This window comes from Tenrec ecaudatus, chromosome 1 (genome assembly GCF_050624435.1).
Source record: "Tenrec ecaudatus isolate mTenEca1 chromosome 1, mTenEca1.hap1, whole genome shotgun sequence".
Lineage (NCBI taxonomy): Eukaryota > Metazoa > Chordata > Mammalia > Afrosoricida > Tenrecidae > Tenrec > Tenrec ecaudatus.
The window spans coordinates 184645684-184668990 of NC_134530.1; the positions used below are offsets into that span (position 1 = coordinate 184645684).

The 23307-nt window shown below is 40.5% G+C and overlaps 1 protein-coding gene across 4 annotated transcripts in view; it reads left to right on the top strand.

Annotated features, from left to right (window-relative positions):
* DNM3 (dynamin 3) overlaps nt 1-23307 on the top strand; it is a 701664-nt gene that overhangs the window by 257224 nt on the left and 421133 nt on the right. For all 4 annotated transcript variants that reach the window (XM_075565015.1, XM_075565024.1, XM_075565031.1 and 1 more), the window contains exons 9-10: nt 212-279; nt 1838-1976. In XM_075565015.1, the coding sequence (XP_075421130.1) occupies nt 212-279; nt 1838-1976 (207 nt within the window). The remainder of the gene's footprint in view (nt 1-211; nt 280-1837; nt 1977-23307) is intronic.

The window sequence follows — 23307 nt, forward strand, 5'->3', positions numbered from 1 at the left end:
CTTGGACTAGGATCCTAGAAATGCCTAGAGTTCCATGGTGCCTTGAACTTTATATAAACAGATGTTGTGACCATTTGGGTTTAGGTTAGGAGAGACAGTGATATCTATTTATCAATAGCTACATTGAGTCATTCCCCTGCTTTAACATTCAACAATACTGCTTCTCCAAGGAACTAGGGAGCATAAATGTGCCTCGTTTTTGCGTCTGCAGATGGAGTTCAATGAGAAAGAGCTGCGAAGAGAAATAAGCTACGCAATCAAAAACATACATGGCATCAGGCAAGTCGTTTACGTTTTTCTTGACTCCAGTTTAGGCTCTCAAAAGAAAACCAGTGTTTATGAATGGCCAGTAAAAGTAGCCTTTTCATCTTGTGAACAGAGTAGAACACAGGAAATCTTCGCAGGGGTGTCATGGTCATGCTGCATAGTGTCATAGTCTGTTTCCATTCTAAACAGAACGTGGCACTCATGGGAAACGGAGCTGGCGCAGAGCGTTCTCCACAGCCTCCGTGAGAGCTTTCACATGCGCAGAGGCAGTCGTTTCTAATGTGCAGCAAGGGCAGATGAATTTTGCTGGAGGTTGCGGAGCAAGATCAAAATGATCAATATGCCAGATTGACTCCTTTTCAAAGAGGTGCAAATCAAAACCATCATTTCACCTCAGTAATAAAGAAGTGAATAAGCAAGCAACCGAACCGAACCGAGCCAAACCATCCCAAACAACACATTTTAGCAAGGGTGTATGGCACAGGAACAGTTTGTTTTCATTTGCATTTATTTATTTCAGTTTGTCTTACACTAAGCTGTGGGACTGCAAAATGTACAACCACTACTGAAAACGGTATTCTGGGGAACAGATGACAGGGAACAAGTGGGCGGCATTGGGATTTTAGAAGTAGGGGCAATAGGCCCTACTTTAGAGTTAACGCTTGTTAATTTAGACAGCAAGATAACCTCAATAGTCAAAGGTCGTGTGTGTGTGTGTGTGTGTGTGTGTGTGTGTGTGTGTGTCTGAGGGAGAGAGAGAAAGAGAGAGAGAGAGATGGGTGGGTGGGTGGGTGGGCGGTTTGAGAGGATGTAAAGATATAATAGGGGCTGTTGACGATGGAGGATAACAGAAAGGTCTCACTTGAGGGGAACAGAGTGAGCAAAGGGTCAGAGGTGAGAAAGTATGGCACGGATTTCTGGAGTGAAAAGTCATACATTTTGAGTGGAGTTTGTTATGTAGATAAAAGTTTAGAGGGACTGAGGCAGTAAGAGTGGAATGGGTATAAAGTGAGATTATTTTAATTTATCTTCTGTAAAGAACTATGATAAGAGAAGGATGGATTTAAAACACATGTCCTGACTTCATGTATAGAAGGCTAAACATTATTTAATGGGCTATGTATTGAATTGAAGGAATCTCTGTGTAGGGCAGATAGTGAAGCACTCCACAGGCCAAAGCCTTGGAAACGTAAAGGTGCACAGTTCTACTCTGATGCATGAATTTAAGTGCAGGACACCGTTTCAGCCAGTCTTCCTTGTTATTGCAGTGCAACAGGGAGACGAGATGAATGACACTTAGATATCAGTACAGAGTCAGGTTAAATGCCATGAAAACATCTTGGACACTGTGTTAGGGAATGCTAATCTCTGTAGATTGGACTTCATGTTGAATAACAGTATTAAAGGTATCATAAATGGTACCATGAATATAACAAATCCCTCTGCAACTTTAAAAGTTGAATATTACATATGCCCTTTAAGTGGCATCTAAATTGAAATATTTCAATAAGATTATTTGATATTAATCAATTTAAACAATCTAATATCTTGCTATCTTTCTTACATTCAGGACAGGGTTGTTTACACCAGACATGGCATTTGAAGCAATAGTCAAAAAACAAATTGTGAAGCTGAAGGGGCCTTCTTTGAAGAGTGTAGATCTGGTAATGCAGGAGTTAATCAACACTGTCAAGAAATGCACCAAGAAAGTAAGTATGGCTTACTGAACTTTTCAGCAAGTAATACTTGATTTTGTCACCTCTTACCCTGTAGCATGACCTATTTCTTCGAAACCCCGCCCATGCCACGCACAAAAACACTCTTTGTTCTAGACATTTATTTGTTGGCTCAGGCGACAGGATTGCGGGAAGTACCAACTAGAAAATGCTTTCACTGTAAGTGAGCATCTTTCACGATAAATGAGCGTGTTGTCTTCTGTCATTTCATTCTATGTGCTTGGGTTAGCCTCTAAGGGATTATATTTTGCTCCTTTTGTCTTAATCAATTTAAAATCACTTTAGAACAACTAGATGAATGCTCTAAACAGATTTTTCCTACAGACAGGAAGAGACTCCTTGATTTGGTGGATATCAATAATGACATCCTTCTAAGTTAAGCATGAATTCCACTTACATCTGGTGTTTTAGGACGGGGCAGTTATAATGGAGTAGTGAAGAGCCCAGCCTCTGAGACCCAATGGCCTAGATTCTAATTCGTACTCTGCTATTTATTTGATCTGTAACCTTGTTCATTTTTTATGAAATGGGAATCACAATGAAGATGAAATAATTATAATAATGCTATTGCAGTGAGGATTAGGTAAAGTGATGTCTGAACCCTACAAGTCACGCTTAAGGAGAAGAGGTAACTCAACTAAGGAGCGGTGAGACGGAGAGGGGAGGGAGGAGCAAATGCTGAGTAAACGCCAGCTAATCCATAAATAATCATGTCAGCAATACCCAATATTCTCTTCTTTGTATTATGTATTGAATGTCAGCTGCAGAGAGACTCTGAATATTGCTGACTCTTCCCTGTGGAATATAGAGAATGTGTGCTGAATTCCTGGGAGGCGAAAGGGGTACTTTGTATTGGAAAGTACAAGAAGGGAATCAGTGGTTGTGCTTAGGGTAGAATAGTCCTAGCCCCACGACAGTTAACACTGGTGCTTTGAGCATTTCTTGAAAAGAGAGGCCCCTGCGTTGCTTTTATCCAACAATCCCCCCCCCCAAAAATAATTTTACTGGGAGCTCTTACAGATATCAAACCACTTTCCCAACGTTTCTACATGGACAATTCAGTACCGTTAACTACTGTCATCCTGTTGTGTAGCCATCACCACAACCTTAATGGTCCTATCACCCTTAACAGAAATGCAAAGAATTTCCCCTTCCCTTTTAGCCCTTGTATTCACGAATAAGCTCCCGCCTGGATACATTTGCTTATTTGATATATGTGGGATCACACAATATTTGCCCTTTCATCACTGACTTAATTCACTCGGCATAATGTTGACATAATGTTTAGGTATGTATCAGGTCTTCATTTTTCTATATGGCTCAGTAATATTTCATTATATGTACATAACATACTGCATATACTTGTGTATAAGCTGAGTTTTTCAGCACAAAAAATGTGCTGAAAAACTGGGGTTTGGCTTATAAATGGGTCAGTGGTACCCCAGCCAGGTGTAACAACTTGCTGAGGTCCCCCTGAGGTAACAGATGAGCGCCCGTTATCTCGCAGGTGATTGCCGTTCCTCCGCTGTTCATTCAAAGCCCTGCTGACACTGCAGGGCTTTGAATGTTTGTTTACTCACATCTAACCAATCAGAGCCATCCTATGACATGTATCTTTGAATAAGCCTTTTAAAGACCGTGTGCGAAGGATGTGGCATGAATGGATGTCATCTGGTCTAGCCCAACTAACAAAAGGAGGAAATAACATGAAGCCTGACATAGAGTTAATAGCAAAGTGGGTTCGAGATGCATGGGAAGACATTCCAGAAGACATGGTGAGACGTGCCTTCCAGAAATGTAGTATTAGTAATGCTATGGATGGCAGTGAAGACTGCGCTTTGTATGAAAATGACAGCAGTGATGCTGATGACGGCGATCTCAGTGAGGACAGCGTCTATGATAACCTCACACCAGCTGAAGCTCTGCATTGGGATACGGATGATGATGAGGAATCCAGTTTTGAAGGATTTTAATACTTTCCATTTTAGCTTGGTTGCTGATTGAGCTCAGGGAATAGTACTCTTAAGGTCTCATTGTTGATACCTTATTGTTTTTGTTGAACCTATTTTCCACTTACTGTGCTGATTTACTAATGTTAAATGACTTGTCCTTTTATTTCTGTTTTTAATTTAAATTAAATATTTAAATACATTACCCCACTGATGTCTCAATTTTTAGTAATTTTATTTTCATTTGTTTTGATTATTGAAACTCACCAATAGCTTCTGCATTTTCCACCATAGGCTTATACTCGAGTCAATCAGTTTTCCTGGTTTCCCAGGTAATAATTAGGTACCTTGGCTTATACTCGGGTCGGCTTATATTCGAGTGTATACGGTATTTTGTTTATTTCTTAATAGCGAGGTTGTTTCCATCCTCAGGCTATTATGAATAATGCTATAATAAACGTGGCATACAAGTATCTGTTTGCATGATTGCTTCAGTTCTCGTGGTGGGATTGCGGGGTCATCTGGTAATGTATGCTTTACTTTTTGAGTAACTACTGAACTCTTTTCCATTCTACATTCCCAGTGGTGATAGATACAGTTTTTCCATATCCTCACCAATACCTGTTGTTTTCCATATTTTTACTCATATCTCTTCTGTTGGGGCTTAAGTGCTATCTCATTGTTCATATTTTTGATTGGCATTTCCCTAATAACTAATGTACCACTTATCTGTCAGGTTGTCATTCCTGTGGTGGCTTGTGTGTTGCTGGAAATTAGGCCACTGTTATTTTAAACATGAACAGAGCCACCTACTCATAGTTGACAAATTTTAGGTTAGCTTTCAAATTAAGACAAACTAGGAAAGAGTACCTGGTGATCTACTTCAGAAAAAAAATGGCCAAGGCGAATCTTATTAATAGGAGTACAGCATTGTCTCGTGTAATACCCAGCGATTAGTCCCTCAGGCTGGAAAGTACTTAGAATATGAGTGGGAAACAACTACCTTCTCCAGGTAGAGTCAGCTTTAATGATGAGGGCTGAGTAAGCCTTTCAGAGTCCTGTCTATTGATGTAGCATAGCTTCAGAGGAAATAGCCTCACACAAAAACTAATAATTGGAAAGAAGAATTTACCAAATATGAATCTAGGAGTATTGAAAGTCCTAAAAATGAAAAAGACTTGTACCCTAGGCATTCCTGAGTTGAATTGGACTAGAATTGGCTATTTTGAATTGGATAATCATATGGCCTACTATGCCAGATTGAAAAATTGAAGGTGAACAGTATTATATTAATTATATATATAAAAAAAATCAAGACCTATCCTGAAGTACAACACTGTCAGTGACAGTATAATATACTTATGCATACAAAGAATGTCAATGAATATGGCTCTTATTCAAAATTAGGTACCTACAACTATTGCCAAAGATGTAGTTGTTAAAGATTTTTATCAACTTCAACAGTCTGAAACTGGTCAAACATTCAATTAACGTATGTTGCTAAATACTGGTAATTGTAATGCAAAAGTTGGAAATAAAGAAACAGAACTGAAAATTAGAAAATATGGCTAAAGATTGTATGATAGAGTTTTGGAAAACCAATGATTTATGTATTGCAAATATCCTTTTCAAAACATAAATAGTGACTGTACTTGTGGAACTCATTGGATGGAATGCACAGACATGAAATGAACTACACCAATGGAAAGAGATGATGGACATAGTGTCATCAGTCAGAACTAGGCCAGGGCTGAGTACAGGACAGATCATCAATTACTCATATACAAGTTGAAGTTGTAGAAAATTTAAAATAACTCCATGAGAGCCAAGTACATCCTTGACTGTTTCCCACCTGAATTAGAGACTATCTCAAGAATAGATTTGATGCATTGAACACTAATGACTGAAGACCAGACAAGTTGGGGGATTGGTATTGAAGACATAATACTTGAAAGCCAAAGACAGGACAGAATGAAGAGACTCAAATGGATGTCAGATGAAACTGAAGCTTGCTTTTGAACATAAAGTAGCTAAAGCAAAAGGAAGAAATGATGAAGTAAAGAGCAGCTCAGGGAGCTGCAGTAAAGTATTAGTATGGTAAAAAGCCTCATACTTTATCCTTTGGTAGCTAAGCACCATCAGCTTTCTTCACCACATTGGCTTATGCACCCATTTTGTCTTCAATGATCATGTCGGGAAGGTGAACATCATGGAATGCCAGTTTAATAGAACAAAGTGCTCTTGCATTGAGGGAGTACTTGAGTGGAGGCACAATGTCTGACTGCTGTCTTAATACTTAACATGTAAATATATGCACATATATCTATTCCCCTATTGTTATGTATAAACATATTTACATGTGTGCATGCCTGCAGTTAGACCTCTATAAATGTCCTTTGCCTCCTAGTTCTTTCCTCTATTGACTTTTACTTTCCTCTTGTCCCTCTATCATGTTTGGCCTTCATTCGGGTTTCAGTAATTCCTCTCGGTTACATTGCCCTTGAACTGGCATTCCATTATGCTCACTTTCCTGACATGATCACTGAAGACAAAGTGGGTGCATAAACAAATGTAGTTAAGAAATCTGAAAAAAAAAAAGAAATCTGTTGGTGCCCGCTTATCAAAAGATATATAGCATCTGGGTGGTTTTTTTTTTCTTCAAGCAGGGACACATGTGTTTTATTAACTAATGCTGTACTTTAAGCTTTATTGCTTGCTATTTTGTTTAATACTTTTATTGGGGGCTTTTACATCTCTTATCACAATCTATACAATCCTCCATTGTGTCAAGCACATGTGCACATATGCCGCCATCATCATTTTCAAAGCATTCCTTCCCACTTGAGCCCCTGATATCATTGATAAGTTAAAGATTATTTTTTCCATATCTTATATCATCTTCCATTGGTCCTCACCCACTTTTCCTTTATTTGTCCCCCTGGGAGGGGGTTCTAGTTGATCCTTGTGATTGATTCCCCTTTTCTCCTCCCATCCTCCCCTAATCCTCTTGGTATCTCTACTCTCCTTATTGGCCCTGAGGGGTTTATCTCTCCTGGATTCCCTGTGTTGTGGGCTCTTATCTGTAGCAATGTGCATATTCTGGTCTAATCCAATTTGTAAGGTAGACTTGAGGTCATGATAGTGGGGTAAAGGAAGCACCAAAGAGCTAGAGGAAAGTTGTGTGTTTCATTGGTGCTATACTACACCCTGACTGACTTATCTCTTCCCTGTGACCCCTCTGTGAGGGGATGTCCAGTTGTCTCCATTCACCTCAGGTATGGTTTTATTCTGGGTCTTAGATGCCTGATACCTGATCCCATCAACACCTCAAGATCACACAGGTTGGCATGCTTCCTCCATGTGAGCTTTGTTGCTTCTGAGCTAGATGGCTGCTTGTTTATCTTCAAGTCTTTAAGATGTGTCTGAGGTCTTACAGGCTTATAGATAAACAAGCAGCCTGTTTGTCGACCACTGGCGATCCCCTTGCAGAGGTGTCTAGGTGTCTAGCTTCCTATCCCCCCACGCCCAAAACTATCACAATCCGAATTCTACCTTGCAAGTCTGGTTAGACCAGAGGAGAGGATGTACACTGGTACAGAAAGGAAATGGAAACACAGGGAATCCAGGGCAGATGAACCACTCAGGACCAGCGGTGAGAGTGTCGATACTGGGAGGGTAGAGAGAAAGTGGGTTGGAAAGAGGGAACCGATTACAAGGATCTACATGTGACCTCCTCCCTGGGGGATGGACAACAGAAAATTGGATGAAGGGAGACGTCAGACAGGGTAAGATATGACAAAATAATAATTTATAAATTATCAAGGGATCATGAGGGAGGGGGAAGTGGGGAAGGAGGAGAAAAATGAGGACCTGATGTCATGGGCTTAAGTGGAGAGCAAATGTTTGAGCATGATGAGGGCAATAAATGTACAGATGTGCTTTACACAATTGAGGTATGTATGGATTGTGATAAAAGTTGTATGCACCCCTAATAAAATGATTAAAAAGGAAAGAAAGAAAAAAAAGATAAACAAGCAGTCATTTAGCTGAGAAGCAACAAAGCCCACATGGAAAGAACCACACCAGCCTGTGTGATCACGAGGGGTTGATGGGATAGGGTATGTATCAAGCATCAAAGAACAGAAACACCATATCCTTGTGAATGAGGGGAGTGCAGAGTGGAGACCCAAACCCCATCTGTAGGCAACTGGACATCCCCTTACAGAAGGGTCACACAGAGGAGACGAGCCAGTCAGGGTGTAATATGGAAACCATGAAACTTACAATTTTCCTCTCGTTCTTTAATGCTTCCTCCCCCCTACTATCATGATCCCAATTCTACCTTACAAATCTGGTTAGACCAGAGTATCTACACTGGTACAGATAAGAACTGGAAACACAGGGAATCCAGGACAGATGAACCTCTCACAACCAAAAATGAGAGTAGTGATACCAGGAGGGGAAGGGGAAGGTGGGAGAGAAAGGGGAAACCAATCACAAGAATCTACATAGAACCTCCTCCCTGGGGAATGGCCAACAGAAAAGTCAGTGAAGGGAGACATCAGACAATGTAAGACATGACAAAATAATAGTAACTTATAAATTATCAAGGGTTCATCTGTGAGGAGGAGGGGAGGGGAGGGGGGAAATGAGGAGCTGATACCAAGGGCTCAAGGAGAAAGAAAATGTTTTGAAATTGATGATGGCAACAAATTTACAAATGTACTTGATACAACGGATGTATGTATAGATTGTGAAAAGATTTGCACATGCCCCCAGTAAAATGGTTCTAAAAAGAAAAGAAAAGCCCTGGAGTTAGATTATCCAAAGGGAAGATAACACACTCAGCATTTTTTCAAAGAGAAAGCTGAAGGAAAACATGGACTCTGAGGGACCCCGAGGGTGGAAGTGCTGACTGATGCAGGAAGCATCAAGGCATGAAAGGAACACGCTGCATACAAGCACGAACGGACGCCATCAAAGGAAAAATCAAAGCTGCAGTGAAGCGGGCGACATAAACCAGGGCTCCTGGAATTGACGGGGTACCAAGAGAGAAGGCTCAACCAAGAGAAGAGCTGGAGTGCTCACTGGTCTAGTCAACGCGATGTGGCCGCCTGGTCAACTCGAAGCGCTCCACATTTGTGCCCGCTCCAAGGAAAGGCGACCCAACAAACTGTAGCCAGTATCCAGTAATATCAACAGGTATGTTTTTGCTGAAGATCATTTACAAAGTGCTTTCAGCAGCACATCTACAGGGAAACGCCAGAATCCAAGCCAGATTTAGAAGAGGACTTCAAACGAGAGAGATTATTGCTGTCAGATGGATCTTGGCTAAAAGCAGAAGTAGCCAGAAAGCTGTTTACCTATGCTGTACTGTGATGTGAGGGCGTCCACATGTGGAGGTCATAAAAACCTCGGGATGGCATTGCAGAGGGTGGCATTCCAGAGCACTTGACTGTGTTCATTCGGGACCTGGACATAGACCAAGAGGCAGTCATTCGAGCAAAAGAAGCGGGATACTGAGTGGCTTAACATAAGGAAGGGTGTGTGCTAAGGTTGTAGCTTTTCACCATATTTATTTAATCTATATACTGAGCAAATCATCTGAGAATCTAGACTAAATGCAGAATGTGGCATTAGGGTTGGGGGAAAGACCCGTTAATACTTTGCAATGTGCAGACTGCGCAATCTTGCCTGCTAAAAGTAAGTAGGACTTGAAGCACTTGCTGATAATGATCAAAGGCTACAGCCTTCTGTGTGGTTGACACTTCAACATAGAGAAGAAGGGAAAATCCCAACAATCGGCATCATAATAAGTGGAAGAAAGATTAAAGTTGTCAAGGACTTCATTTGATTGGAGTCAGGAAAGAAGTCCCGTGGAAACAGCAATTAAGAAGTCAAACAACACATTGCAGCCTGGTCCTTGCTGCCAAGGACTTCTTTAAAGTGTTAAAAACAACAAAACAAAACAAAAACTAGTGATGTCGTTTTGAGCACAAAGGTGTGCCTAACTGAAGCTATGATTTTTTTCAACCACCTAATATGCATATGAAAGCTGGATAATAAATGAGGGAGGTTAAAGACCAATTGATCCCTCTGAAAGATGGTGCCAGTGAAGATCGCCAGAACAACAAATACGTCTTTCTTGGTTTTAGGTCTTTGTCCCATTTGTAGTTAATTTTCATCTGTGGTGAAATTGATTCTTTTTCATGGAGAAGTCTAGTCATTCAAGCATCATTTGTAATAGAGGTTCTTTCTACTCTGCTGAATCAAAGATAAACTGATCAGGGATGTATGGCTTTATTTCTAGACCCATGATTTTATTTCACTGGTTTATTATGTCTATCATACCTTTAACAGACTGTTTTGATTACTGTAGCTTTACATTTTGTTTTTGTGGTTAGGAAGTGTGAGCCCTCTTTTTTCTTCCTTTTCAAAATGACTGTGACAATTTCAATCCCTTGTGGAGTTCCACATGTATCTGAGGATTGGCTTTTCCATTTTTGCAAAGTAGGCTTTGATATTCTTTTCTTTCCCTATGACTACTCTGAGTAACTTCCCTGCAAAACCAGTGGGAAGGAAGAGAGAGAGATGAGTAATAAGAATGAATATAAAATGTAGTCTATAGTTTATGGAGTGATGATAAGAAAAGAGGGTGAGGAAAAGATGTCAGAGACAAGCAAATTACATTTCTAAACATTAACAGTTTGATATATATATATCAAATATATATATATTACAGTGACACTCTCTGAATATCCACATTTGACTCTGCAGGTTCAGATACCTTTTAGATATTTTGCTGTCCATTCACCTTATGCTTTAAAGTTGTAATCTTGTTTCCAGACTTGGAAAAGCCAAAGGAATTACTAAAATTGAGAGGCAGAGAAAAAGAATGCATGTGGGGGAAAAAAAGCATCATTTCCATGCTTTCCGTTTGTGAACTTGAAGTCAGCTGATAATGCGTAGTTCACATCTCTACTGGTTTTGCTCACTTCTCAAAACGCAATTGATCTTATCATCAGTATAGTAATGCTCTTCTCACGGGCCTCCTCTTAACTGATTTACGGGGTTAACTGATAGTGCAGTCCACATTAACCATACTGTGTGCTCCTGCTCCTACCAGTTTATTCTTTCCAAGGGTCATGTGTGTTGTGTTCATCCTCATACTTGATAATGCCGATTCCATTTCTTATTTTAGCTGTATAATGTAAAAAAGGAAGGCAAATAGACTGACTGAAAAAAACTCTCAGCCCATTGCTCTTGAATTGACTGTGACTCACAGGGCCCTGGAGGCAGGGTTTCTAAGGCTGTGCTCGGTGTGGAAGATCAGCCGCTATGCCTTTCTACCATGGGAGTGGCTGGTGAGTTCGAACCACCGACCTCTTGTTAGCAGCTGACTGCTTAACTACTGTACCACCAGAGCCTCTTTTAATATAAACTGATAAAATGAGGGAAAAAAACCCAATCTAAGTTTTGTTTCTCTGAAAACTAAGCCGAATGGTTTGTAAATGCCGGTAAGTGCTAGCTAAAAAACCTTGACTAGATGCAAGCATAAAAATGCCAACAGATTTGGGGGTTGGGGATTATAAGAATCTGGATGAATTATCCGCTTAGATGATTACACAAGTGTCTCCAGGTTCTCCATCTACTTTAAAGACAGCAAAATTGGAAATTGTAGATGAAGGATGTGGTTTATGTAAGACAGAAGATGAATAACTCCAAACAGCGGATCCATATGTCGAGCGTAGGCCTTGGCTTTACATCAAAAGATTGGCACATGTGTGTACATTTATGTTTTAAGTTATATGAAATGTTTATAGTGTGCATGAATAATTTTTTTTATCATTTCCCATTTTACCCAGTTTACTGGAAAGCCAACAGTCATTCTGAGGGCATGGGATGAGACAGCTTGTTCCCAGACACTTGTTGGCTTCTTTTCTTTGCTCTCAACCCTTTGAACTTCCCTTTTCAGTGTGCTCTCTGGATCAATTGCCTGTATATCGTCACTGTCTAGCTGTTTATCTGTACTGTATATCTTCACAGGATTACTGTTTACCCTGCCGCTCTCTGCAGTGAAAACTATTCATTGTCCTGAATCTCAAGGATCTGAAGACCTGGCCTGGGCACGGCATCTGCCTCTCCCCTTTTCACCTTCCCACACAAAGTCTCTCTGAGGCTCTCGTCTACTCCTTTCCCACAGTCTCTGCCATCAGCCAGTCGTGGGCTACTCCTTTGGCTGTGAGGTGCTTTTTTATTTTAATAGTTTGGTCAGGTTCCATCTATGGAATCTTTTATTAAAATGTTCAGTAAAGGTAACTGGGCACCATCTAGTTCTTCTGGTCTCATGGCACATGAGCCAGTTTTTCAAAGAGGAAATTAGCCATACTTCCATACCTTCCTTCTATTCCTAACTCTTTTTTCCTCTGTCGCTCCAGGTGAATTAGAGACCAATTGTGCCCAATGGCACAATTTTCAAATATAAAATGGGAATAATGGCACTTGTGGAAGGCTCTGTCTGAGGAAAGCTACAATTATTACTAAGCAAACAGTGGTTTAAGTGTTTACATGGGAAGTTTACTGATAATTAGTGAGATGATCAAAATCAGCATACCATATATACTTGAATAAATAAGCCAACCTGAATATCAGTCGAGGCAGCTAATTTTACCACAAAAACTGCATAAAAATGTGCTGAAAAACTCAGCTATAAGCAAGTATATATGGTTATCTGTTTATTAGTCTTGTGCAAGAAAACCTTTTCAAAGAAAACTCAACACCTTTTCAATGCTGTAAAAGCTATACATGGTGCAGGTGAAGCTGATGGTGAAGAAGAGTTTGTTGTGAGAAGGGAGGGGTTGGTTCATTGTTTCAAAGTGAGAATAAATTTATTTAATGTTAATGTGCACATGGATCTGTCATTGCCCATGTGGGGGCCATGAGTGATTTCCCTGAAATGTTGAAAAATGACTGGGGAGGGAGGTTATTTGCCAGAGTCGATATTTAATATAGATGAGACTGGCTTATTTTGGGAAAAGATGCTTGAAAGGGCGTACATTTCCAAAGAAGAAGAACTGCTCCAGAACATACATGTAGGCTAACATTATTGCTCGGGGCAGCGTGTATGTATGGGGTTTCAAACTCAAGCCTTTGCTTGTGTCTCGCTCCCTAAACCCGAGGGGACTATTATTATTAAGACACGCCTTCTCATTATCAGAGGGCAAATGCAAAGGATTGGGTTACAAGTGCCATCTTTTTTTTTCATTATTAATCATTTATTGGGAGCTCTTACAGATAAAACAATCCATAAGTCCATTAGATCAAGCATAATTGTATACTTGCTGCCACCATCAGTTTTAACACATTTTCTTCTTGCGGTCCCTGATATCACCTCCCCTTTATGCCCTCTCTGCCCAACCTACCACCCTCAGGAACCCTTATCATTATATTATATATTATCATTATTTGCTATATCTTACACCATCCAATGAATCTGTTCACCTAGAATTCTGTGGGGATGACATATCCAGGGCACAGTACAGCACTGATGTGGTATAGCACATAGCTATCCTCTAGTTCTTGAATATTTCCTCCTCTTGCTATTATGGTCTTTGTTTTGCCTCATTAATCTTGTTAAAACTTTGTATGTTTATTTGTATAATTAAGTTCATCCAATGCACGAAAGACAATTGCCATCCTTTAAGCTTGGTTCTTGAACTGTTTTGTCCCTGCTGTTGAATTCGAGATTCTCCTTGTGTTAGACAGCACATCTGAACATGTCAGCAGTATAAATGACCTTCGATGAAAAAGTCATATTTTAAACCCTGCACCCCTCAACACTGTATCGTTTCTTCGGCCACAGGGAATTATAAAACCAAGCCCAAGGCACCGCCAACAGGTCAATTCCGACTCATAGCAACCTTACAGGACAGCATAGAACTGCCTTTGAAGGTTTGAGACGATAAGACTTTTTTTAAAAACATTTTATTGGGGTTTGTGAAACTCATCACAATCCATACATACATCCATTGTGTTAAACACATTTGGACATTTGTTGCTATCATCATTTTCAGAACATTTTCTTACTACTTGAACCCTTGGTATCAGTTCCTCATTTTTTTCCCTCCCTCATGAACCTTTGATAATTGATCATTTTTTCCCATGTCTTGCACTGTCTGACGTCTCCCTTTACCCCCTTCTCTTTTGTCCACCCCCTTGGGAGGGGGATGTATGTCGATCATTGTGATCGGTTCCCCTTTTCTCCCCCCACTTTTCTCTTACTCTCCTTGTATGGCTACTCAATATTGGTCCCAAGGAGTTTTCTGTCCTGTATTCCTTGTGTTTCCAGCTCTTATCTGTACCCATGCATATGTTCTGATCTAGCCAGATTTGTAAGGTAGAATTAGGGTCATGATAGTGGGGATGAGGAAGCATTAAAGGACCATAGGAAAGGTATTATTTCATTGGTGCTATACTGCACCCTGACTGGCCCGTCTTCTCCCCGTGACCCATGTGTAAAGGGATGTCCAATTGCTTATAGATTGCCTTTGGGTCTCCACTCTGCACTCACCTTCACCCCCTCCACCCTTCACATTGACATGATTTTCTGTTCTGGGTCTTTGATGTCTGTTACCTGATCCCATTGACACCTCATGATCACACAGGTGGTGTGCTTCTTCCTTGTGGGCTTTCTTGCTTCTCAGCTAGATAGCCGCTTGTTTACCTTCAAGCCTTTAAGACCCCAGATTCCATATCTTTCGTTAGCCGGGCAACATCAGATTTCTTCACCACATTTGTTTATGCGCCCATTTGTCTTCAGCATTGTGTCGGGAAGGTGAGCATCTCAGAATGCCAGATTATTAGAACAAAGTATTCTTGTATTGAGTACTTGAGTAGTGACCCCATGTCCATCTGCTTCCTTATTACTAGACCTATAAATATATGTACATAGATATATTTCCCCATCATCATATATAAATATATTTACATATGTACATGCCTATATTTAGATCTCTATAAATGCCCTTTGCCCTAGTTCTATTCTCTATTTCCTTTAACTTTCCTCTTATCCCACTATCATGTTCAGCCTTCAGGTGGGTTTCGGTAATTCCCTACCAGACCTCCTACACCCTTCTCAACATCAATTTTTGGTCACTTGTTGTTCTCTTGTTTCTGGGTTTGTTAACACCCACTTCCTTTCCCCTGCCTCCCCCTCTCCCATGTTCCCCTGGAGCTGTCGTCCCATTGTTTTCTCCTCCAGCTTGTTTATCCTGTCTATCTAGATAGAAATGCAGAGATAATAATATGGACAAACACAAGACCAAGCAAAACAAAGCAACAATAGAAAATAAAACAATAACTTCAACAACAACAACCAAAAAAAGTCAACAACAACAAAGAAAAGCCTATAAATAGTTCAACGTCTATTTGTTTATCTTTATGAGAGTTTTCCAGTCAAGTCTGATGGAGGGGCCACACACTGGCCCCACAGTCTATTGTTGGTGTTCCCTGGGGAACTTCCTTGCTCTGCTTCCCCTGCTATTCTGTTGTATACATTTAGTGTTTCCCTTCGGTGTGGTGGGGTCAGATCGGGCATAATTCCAGCAGTATGTCTCCAGTGTTGTCCCCCATAGTGCTATGGACCAACGAGGAATGTCATGTCTCATGGTGGGGCCGGCCCTATGGTCCTCTCTGTGTATTGGCTGCTCTGAGCAGGAATATCATCCTCAGGGCTTGGTGGGCCTGGATGTGCTTCACTCTTTTCCTTCCTGCTTTGTTTGCTTCTGTGTGAGACTATAATTCTTCACGGGAGTAGAAACCCTCATGTTTTTCCCTTGGAGTGGGGCTGTTGGTTTGAACTGCTGACCTAATGATTAGCAGTCCAGTGAGTAAACAGTATGCCACCCAGGCTCTCCACAGCCTCCTTTAAGGCTTGTTACTTATGGCAGACTTTCTCATCAGCAGTCAGAACTACTCATGATGAAGTGATTAGTTTAAGGGAGTTGTGAATGAATTTTACCATTCTTGGGATGAAGTAAAGCAGGGCAATCTGAAAAGAGTATGGAACAAATCATGCACCCTATTCATATATGTTTTTCAGGTGTTTAGACTTGCCCACATCTCTAAAGCTAGGCAAACTGTGGCTGATATAAGTAAGTAACTGCAGTTAGACATGGGTGAAAATGATGGAGAGTTACTGGACTTCCACGTCAGAGACCTAATCATGATGATCTTGTGGAACAGGAGCAGAAGATGATAGGATTCGAGGAAGAAGGCTGGCGCCTACGAGATCCAGAACTAAAAAGTTTTGAGAGTTAGCTGAAACCTTTCATCTTGTTGAAGAATGGCTACGTGAGAGGGAGAAATACATTAAGAAAAAGAGGTTCACCTTACAGCTTTGGAGGACCTCAGGTGCTGCAGGACCATTTAGGGAGAGGAAAAGTGAAGCTATGTACAAACTTCCCTTGAATCCTACTCCAAGACATTTATTCTAGTAAAACACCCCTTTCTCAACCTCTAGCCACAGAATCAAGCCTTAGCTCTCTAGCACCAGGTCCATCCTCTTCTGCACCAGACCCATCATCTTCAACAATAGCCATCCCTCCAGCATCGTCTCTTGTATCATCCAATTCTTGCTGTTGTCATAATAATTGCCTTATGAATGATCCTTTCTTTATGCAGGACATCCATAGAATGAAAGAATTAACCTTCAACTATCATCTTTTAAAAATCTAAACTGTTTGAGAACTATTTACTTAATTTTGTCTCCCCCCACCAAGAACTCTATACCTACACACACACACACACACACGCACACACACATTCTCTCTTCAGTATAGTACCATATATAGTTACTTTTATTACTGCATTATTATTATCACATATTTTATGATTATACTTGTTGTATTTGGGAGTATTTCTTAAGTCCTTTGTATTCTTGAAAAGGTAAATTATGTACTAAATACTAAGACAAACATGTGACTAGCTGACATTAAATAAAAACAACATGTACCTTTTCCAACTATCCTACAAACTTGACTTAAACACAGTCTTAGGAACAGACAGACCTCATTCATAATCTGGGGACTGCCTGTTTGAATACCTTATTACTAGCCCTATTTCTTTATTTTATTTCACATTATTTATTTAATCATGATTTTGGGGGTCTCTTACAGTTCTTATAACAATCCTTACATCCATTGTGTCAAGCACATTTGTATATATGTTGCCATCATCCTTTTAAAAACATTTTCTTACTATTTGAGCACTTGGTTTCAGTTCCTCATTTTTCCCTCTGCCCCCATCCTCAAAAACCCTTAATAATTTATATTATTATTTTAATATCTTACACTCTGCTGTCTCCATTCATCCATGCTTCTGCTGTTTGTCACCGTGGGGTGGGGGTGGGGTATATGTAGATCATTGTGATTGGTTCCCCCTACCTACCATCCACTCTCATGGTATTACTACCCCCATGATTGTGCCGAGGGAGTTTATGTGTCATGAATTCTGTGTTGAGAGCTCTTATATGTACCAGTGTACATGATCTGGTCTAGCTGGATTTGTAAGGTAGAACTGGGATCATGATAGTGGGGGAGGAAGCATTAATGAACTCAAGAAATGTTGTATGTGCTATACTGCTTGCTCATTCCTTCCTTGTGACCCTTCTGTGAGAGGGTGTCCAATTGGCTGCAGGTGGGCTTTGGGTCTTCACTATGAACCCTTCCCCTGCCCCATCCCATTCACATTGATATGCTTGTTTTGGATCTTCTGATGCCTGATACCTGATCCTGTCAACACCTCATGATCACACAGATGGGAGATACTGGGATTTGTTGCTTCCCTTCTGGCTGGCCCCTTGTTTATCTTCAAGCCTTTAAGACCCCAGACACTATCTCTTTTAAAAGCGAGCAGCATCAGCTTTCTTCAACACATTTGCTTATGCACCCATTTTGTCTTCAGAGATCATGTCAGGAAGGTGGGTATCAAAGAGTGTCAAGTTATTAGAACAACGTGTTCTTGCATTGAGGGAGTATTTGAGTAGAGACCCAATGTCCGTCTGCTACATTGATACTTGACATATAAATATGTGTACATAAATCAATGTTCTTATTGTTATATATCAATACAGTTACATATGTACGTGTCGGTATTTAGACCTCTATAAATGTCCTTTGCCTCCTAGTTCTTTCCTCTTTTTCCTTTTCCTTTCCTCTTGCCCCACTATCATGTTTGACCTTCATTCAGGTTTTAGTAATTTCTCTTGACTACATTCCCCTTGATCAAACCCCACCAGGCATTCTATGCCCTCCTCACCATTTAGATCACATGTTGTTCCCTGGGTTTGGTGGCTTCCTCGTTTCTTTCCCCCACCTCTCCCATTTCCCCCCAGAACCACTGGTTCCATTGTTTCTCTTTGGGATTATCCTGCCTATCATCTCTCTCTCTCTCTCTCTCTCTCTCTCTCTCTCTCTCTCTATATATATATATATATATATATATATATATATATATATATATATATATATATATATATATATATATATATATATATATATATAGACATGGGGGGGGGCAATAAATAGTTCCAGGTCTGTCTGTTGACCTTTATGAATGTTTTCTGATTGAGTATGATGAGGTGCCAAGCCCTGCCCCCAAAGTCTATTTTTGGAATTCCTCAGGGACAATTGCTTTGCTCCCCTTGCTACTCTGTTGTACTCCCTTCATGTTTCACCCCAGCTATGTGTGGGTGGGGTGGGAGGAGGGGTGTCAGACGGGACACAGTTCCCGCACTGTATCTACAGTGTAGTTCACTATAGGGCTATGGGTTAGTGAGGTAATGGCATGTTTTATATTGGAGTCAGCCCTATGGTCCTCTCTGTGCATTGGCAGCTCTGAGCAGGAATATCGTCCTTGGGACTTGGTTTGCCAGGATGTGGCCCACTCTCTCTTTCTCCTTCCCTCTTAGTTTGCTCTCGTGTGTCCTGAGCAGACCTGCCCCTTGTCCTGAGCTGTCTCTTCAGTGCTGTCCTCTGTAGTGTATTCTTCTGGGAGGGGGGTCTATATAATTGGGACTGGGGCCAGCCCTGCAGACCTCTCTGTTGGTTCTGTGCCTCATGCATTAGTCCTATTTCTTGTCTGCTACCACTTTCGTCTAAAGTCAGAGAACATCAGAATGATATTTATGTGTGTCTTATCAATTATGCAAAGACATTTGACTATGTGGATCAGAAGAAATGATGGTTAAAGTCAGGAAGAATAGGAAAGCCAGAACACTTCATGTTGTTCATGCAGACCCTGTCCATAGATGAAGAGACAGTTGTTCAAGTAGAACTAGGGTATGTGGTGTGGTTGAAAGTCTGGAACCAAAGATTGTCTCTTTTAAGGTTGTATCTTTTCACCATATTTAATAATATTCTCTGCAAATGATTTGAGAAGCTTAACTATATGAAGCAGAACATAATGTCACGACTTGCAAAGCTCATTAATCTGTGATATACAGGTGACATAACTTTGTTGAAAATAAAGAGGACTTGAAGTGCTTACTGATGAAGATGAAAGATTACAGTGTTCAATTTGGATTACACTTTGATGCCCCCCCCCAAATTCTCACAGCAGGACCAATTAGTGACATCATGAAATTCAGAGAAAATATTGAAGTTGTTAAGGAATTCATTTTGCTTGGAACTACAGTCAACGGCCATGGAAACAATCACGAAACCAAATGCTGCATTCCCTTGGGTGAATCCGCAAAGGACTTTGTTAAGTTGTTAAAAGGTAAAGATGTCACTTAGAAGGCTAAGGCAAGCCTGACTTAAGGTATAAAATATACAATCTTCTAATGTGCATTCAAAAGCTGGCCAACGAATAAAGCAGACTGAAGAGTTGGTGCCTAGGAATTACGGTGTTGTTGAAAAATACTCAATCAACATTGGGCTACCAGAGAACAAACAAAACTGTGGAAGAAGCACAGCTTGAATGCTCCTTAAAAAGGAGGGGTGTGTGTATTATGTTTCATAGCTGGCCTTTACTCGTATAATTTCCTTTTTGCAACAGTGTTTTAAGTTCTATGTCACCGACTAAACAAATAACACTATCAATGTGTAGTGGTTACACATCGGGATGCTAATGGCAAGGTCAGCAATTCAGAACCACCAGACACTTCTATGGGGAAAGATGAGGCTTTCTATGCTTGCAAAGATTTACAGTTTTGGAAACTCACAGGGGAAATTCTTCCCTGTCCTATGGGGTTGCTATGAGTCAGCATTGGCTTGATGGCAGTGGAAGTGATACCCCAGTGGGATGATTGATAATGGTCTCCAACATAAAATGATAATGATGTCTCTAAGGTGAACCAGAGACATAGATAGACTATACTTATATGAATGGATTCCGGGCTTGGACTAATTCTCACCCTAATCTAAGAAAAATAAGTTCTTATATCATATTCTTGCTTGATGCTCACGCTCATGAAGAGATCACTGAAGATACGGGTGGTATTGCAAAGTGTGGTGGAGAAACCAGCTGGTGCCCAGCTGTCCAAAGGAATAGCGTGTAGGGTCTACAAGGCTCTTCTTAAAAGAGGCAGCCATCTAATTAAGGTGTCAACTAAGTCCCTGTGGAAGAAGCACACCAGCATGAGTAATTCAAGGACTAGAAGTTTGTTTGTTAGTCAACTGAAAATCCAATTTGAAAAATCTGTACTGACTCAAAGGGAGTCACATTTCCCTGTGACATACACTTACAAACAGTCAGAAGATTAAAAAAAAATACTATTCAAGTAGTGGAAAGCTTGAGTTTGGAGTTGTTTGACATCTGAGGGAGGTATCACTCTGTTCTATTATATGAGGAGGTACCCAAGCAAACAAACAAACAAACAAACAAATGGAATTCTCCCTCCCAAGCTACGTTTTTGTTGTTGTTGTTTTAACAAAACAATCTTATCACCTTCAAAGTACTCTCCATTACACTTCATATATTTGTCAAATCTGTGATTTCATTCTTGGAACTAGTTTTCAAACTCATCTGTTTGGATGGCTCCTTCGTTATCTTCTTCACCGTCGTTAAATCACTATTCTTTCATTCCCAGAAACAAGAAGTTGCATGGAGTGAGGTCAGATGAGTCAGGTGGAAGGGAAAAGAGAGGCATGCTGTTTTGCCCAACACTGGTGCACTGAGCGCATTGTCATGGTGGCAAAACCAGTGCCCTGTCTGCCAGAAACCAGACCTTTTCTGTCTCACACTGTTAAGCAATCTTTTAAGAACCTCTAAATAGAAGGATTGATTAACAGTCTGACCTGGTGGAACAAACTCCAAATGCACTAGTCCCCTCATATTTAAACAAAAAAAAATTAGCATCATCTTGATTTTCCTGGATGAGTTTTTTTGGGGGCAAGGTGATGATGATGTCCAACACTGGCTCGATTGAGGTTTGCATTCAGGGTTCTAAGAATAGCTCCATGTCTCACCACCAGTAATGACCTTGGAAAGACCGTCTGTTTCACTTTGGAGCTATTCTTTCACAGAATGGTATGTTTCTACTCGGCACTCTTTTTGCTGGTCAGTCAGACCAGAGACACATTTAGCAGCGACCCTTCTCATTCCCAAATCTTCCATTGAAATTCACTGAACTAAGCTTCAAGATAGTCCAAATTACTTTTACATCTCTTTAATAGTCCGTTGTTGGTCTTTGAGCACGAGTGCATGACATTTTCATACGTTGGGGAAGTTGACCGACATCAAGAATGAGGTTTGTCATCAATCGACATGTCACCCTTTTGGAAATGAGAAAACCACTTGTACACTTCAGTTTTTCCCATAGTGCCGTTCTTCTAAGTTGTGTTCAACATCACAACAGTTTCTGTGGCATTTTTTCCAAGTAGGAAACAAAATTTCACAGCAACATGCTGTTCTCTTAAATTGATTATCATAAAAATAAAAACAGGTCAAGTGAAACTGTTTTTACGAAATATCCACTGTGACCATAGAGAATCTTCCCAGGTGACGTCACTAGCTGCACTAACTCAGAGCGAGGTGCTTGATGCTCGCCTAGCAGGAAAAACCCATACCATAAAAGAGCTTTTTTCCAGTTTGCTGGGTACTCCCTTGTATGTATGTACTGGTTTATTTTTCTATTCCTCCACAGAAAGGGTTTTGATTTTTCCTGTCTTTTTGCTATTCTAGAAAATACTGTGATAAGCAGGAATGTGAATATATCTGTTTGTGGTTTTTTTTTATTTCATTAGGGAATATATGGATTAGAGATTTACAGGATCATAAATTACTTATATTCACATTTGTTTAAGGAAGCACCGTACTATTTTCCATAGTGGCTGTACATTTCTGCAATCCTACCAACAATGTATGAGTGCTCCCATGTCTTCACATCCTCTCCAGCTACCATGTACTGTGTTTTTATTTTTTAATTTTGCCAAGTGTCAATGTGAGGTGGAGTATCGTTGTCATTTTAATTTGTATTTCTCTTATAGCTAATGAACCTGAGCATTTCTTCTTAAGATTGTTGGCCCTCTGGATGTCATCTTTAGTAACCTGCCTATTCATGTCTTGTGCTCATTTTTATCATATTATTTGTGTTTTTCTTTCTTTTTTATTAAAAGATCATTTTATTGGGGGCTCTTACAACTCTTATTATAATCCGTACATCAATTGTATCAGATGTATTTGTACATATGTTGCTATCGTTCTTTTCTAGACATTTACTTTCTATTGAGCCCTTGGTGTCAGTTCCTCTTTTCTTCCCTCCCTCCCCCCACCCCCACCCTCCTGCCCCTTGATAGATTATAAATTATTATTAATATTTTCCTATCTCACCCTGACCTTCCCCTCTGGTTTCTGTTGTTCTCCCCCTGGAGGGGGCTGTATGGTTATGTGGTGATCATTGCGCTTGGTTCCTACTTTCCTCACTTCCCCTTACCCTGTTGGGAATCACTATTCCCATTTCTGTTCCTGGATTCCGTGTGTCGTGAGCTTTATCTCTTGTCTACCTGTGTGCATGTTCTGGTCCAGTCCAGAGTAGGAAACAGCACTGGAGTCATGGCTGGGGTGCGAGGAAGCCTCAAGGAACCAGAGGAATAGTGTGTGATCCATCAGTGCTTTACCCTGATTGACTCATCCCTTCCTTGTGACCACTCTGGGCGGGAATGTTCCATTATCTATAGATGGCCTTTGGGTCTCTGCTGTGGCCTCCCTCATTCTCAACAACGTGTTTTTGTTTGTTTGTTGTTTGTTATGAATCTTCTGATGCCTGTTACCTGGTCCTGATGACACTCAATGATTGCACCAGCTGATGTGCTTCTTCCATGTGGGCTTATTGCTTCACTGTTGGATGGCCGCTC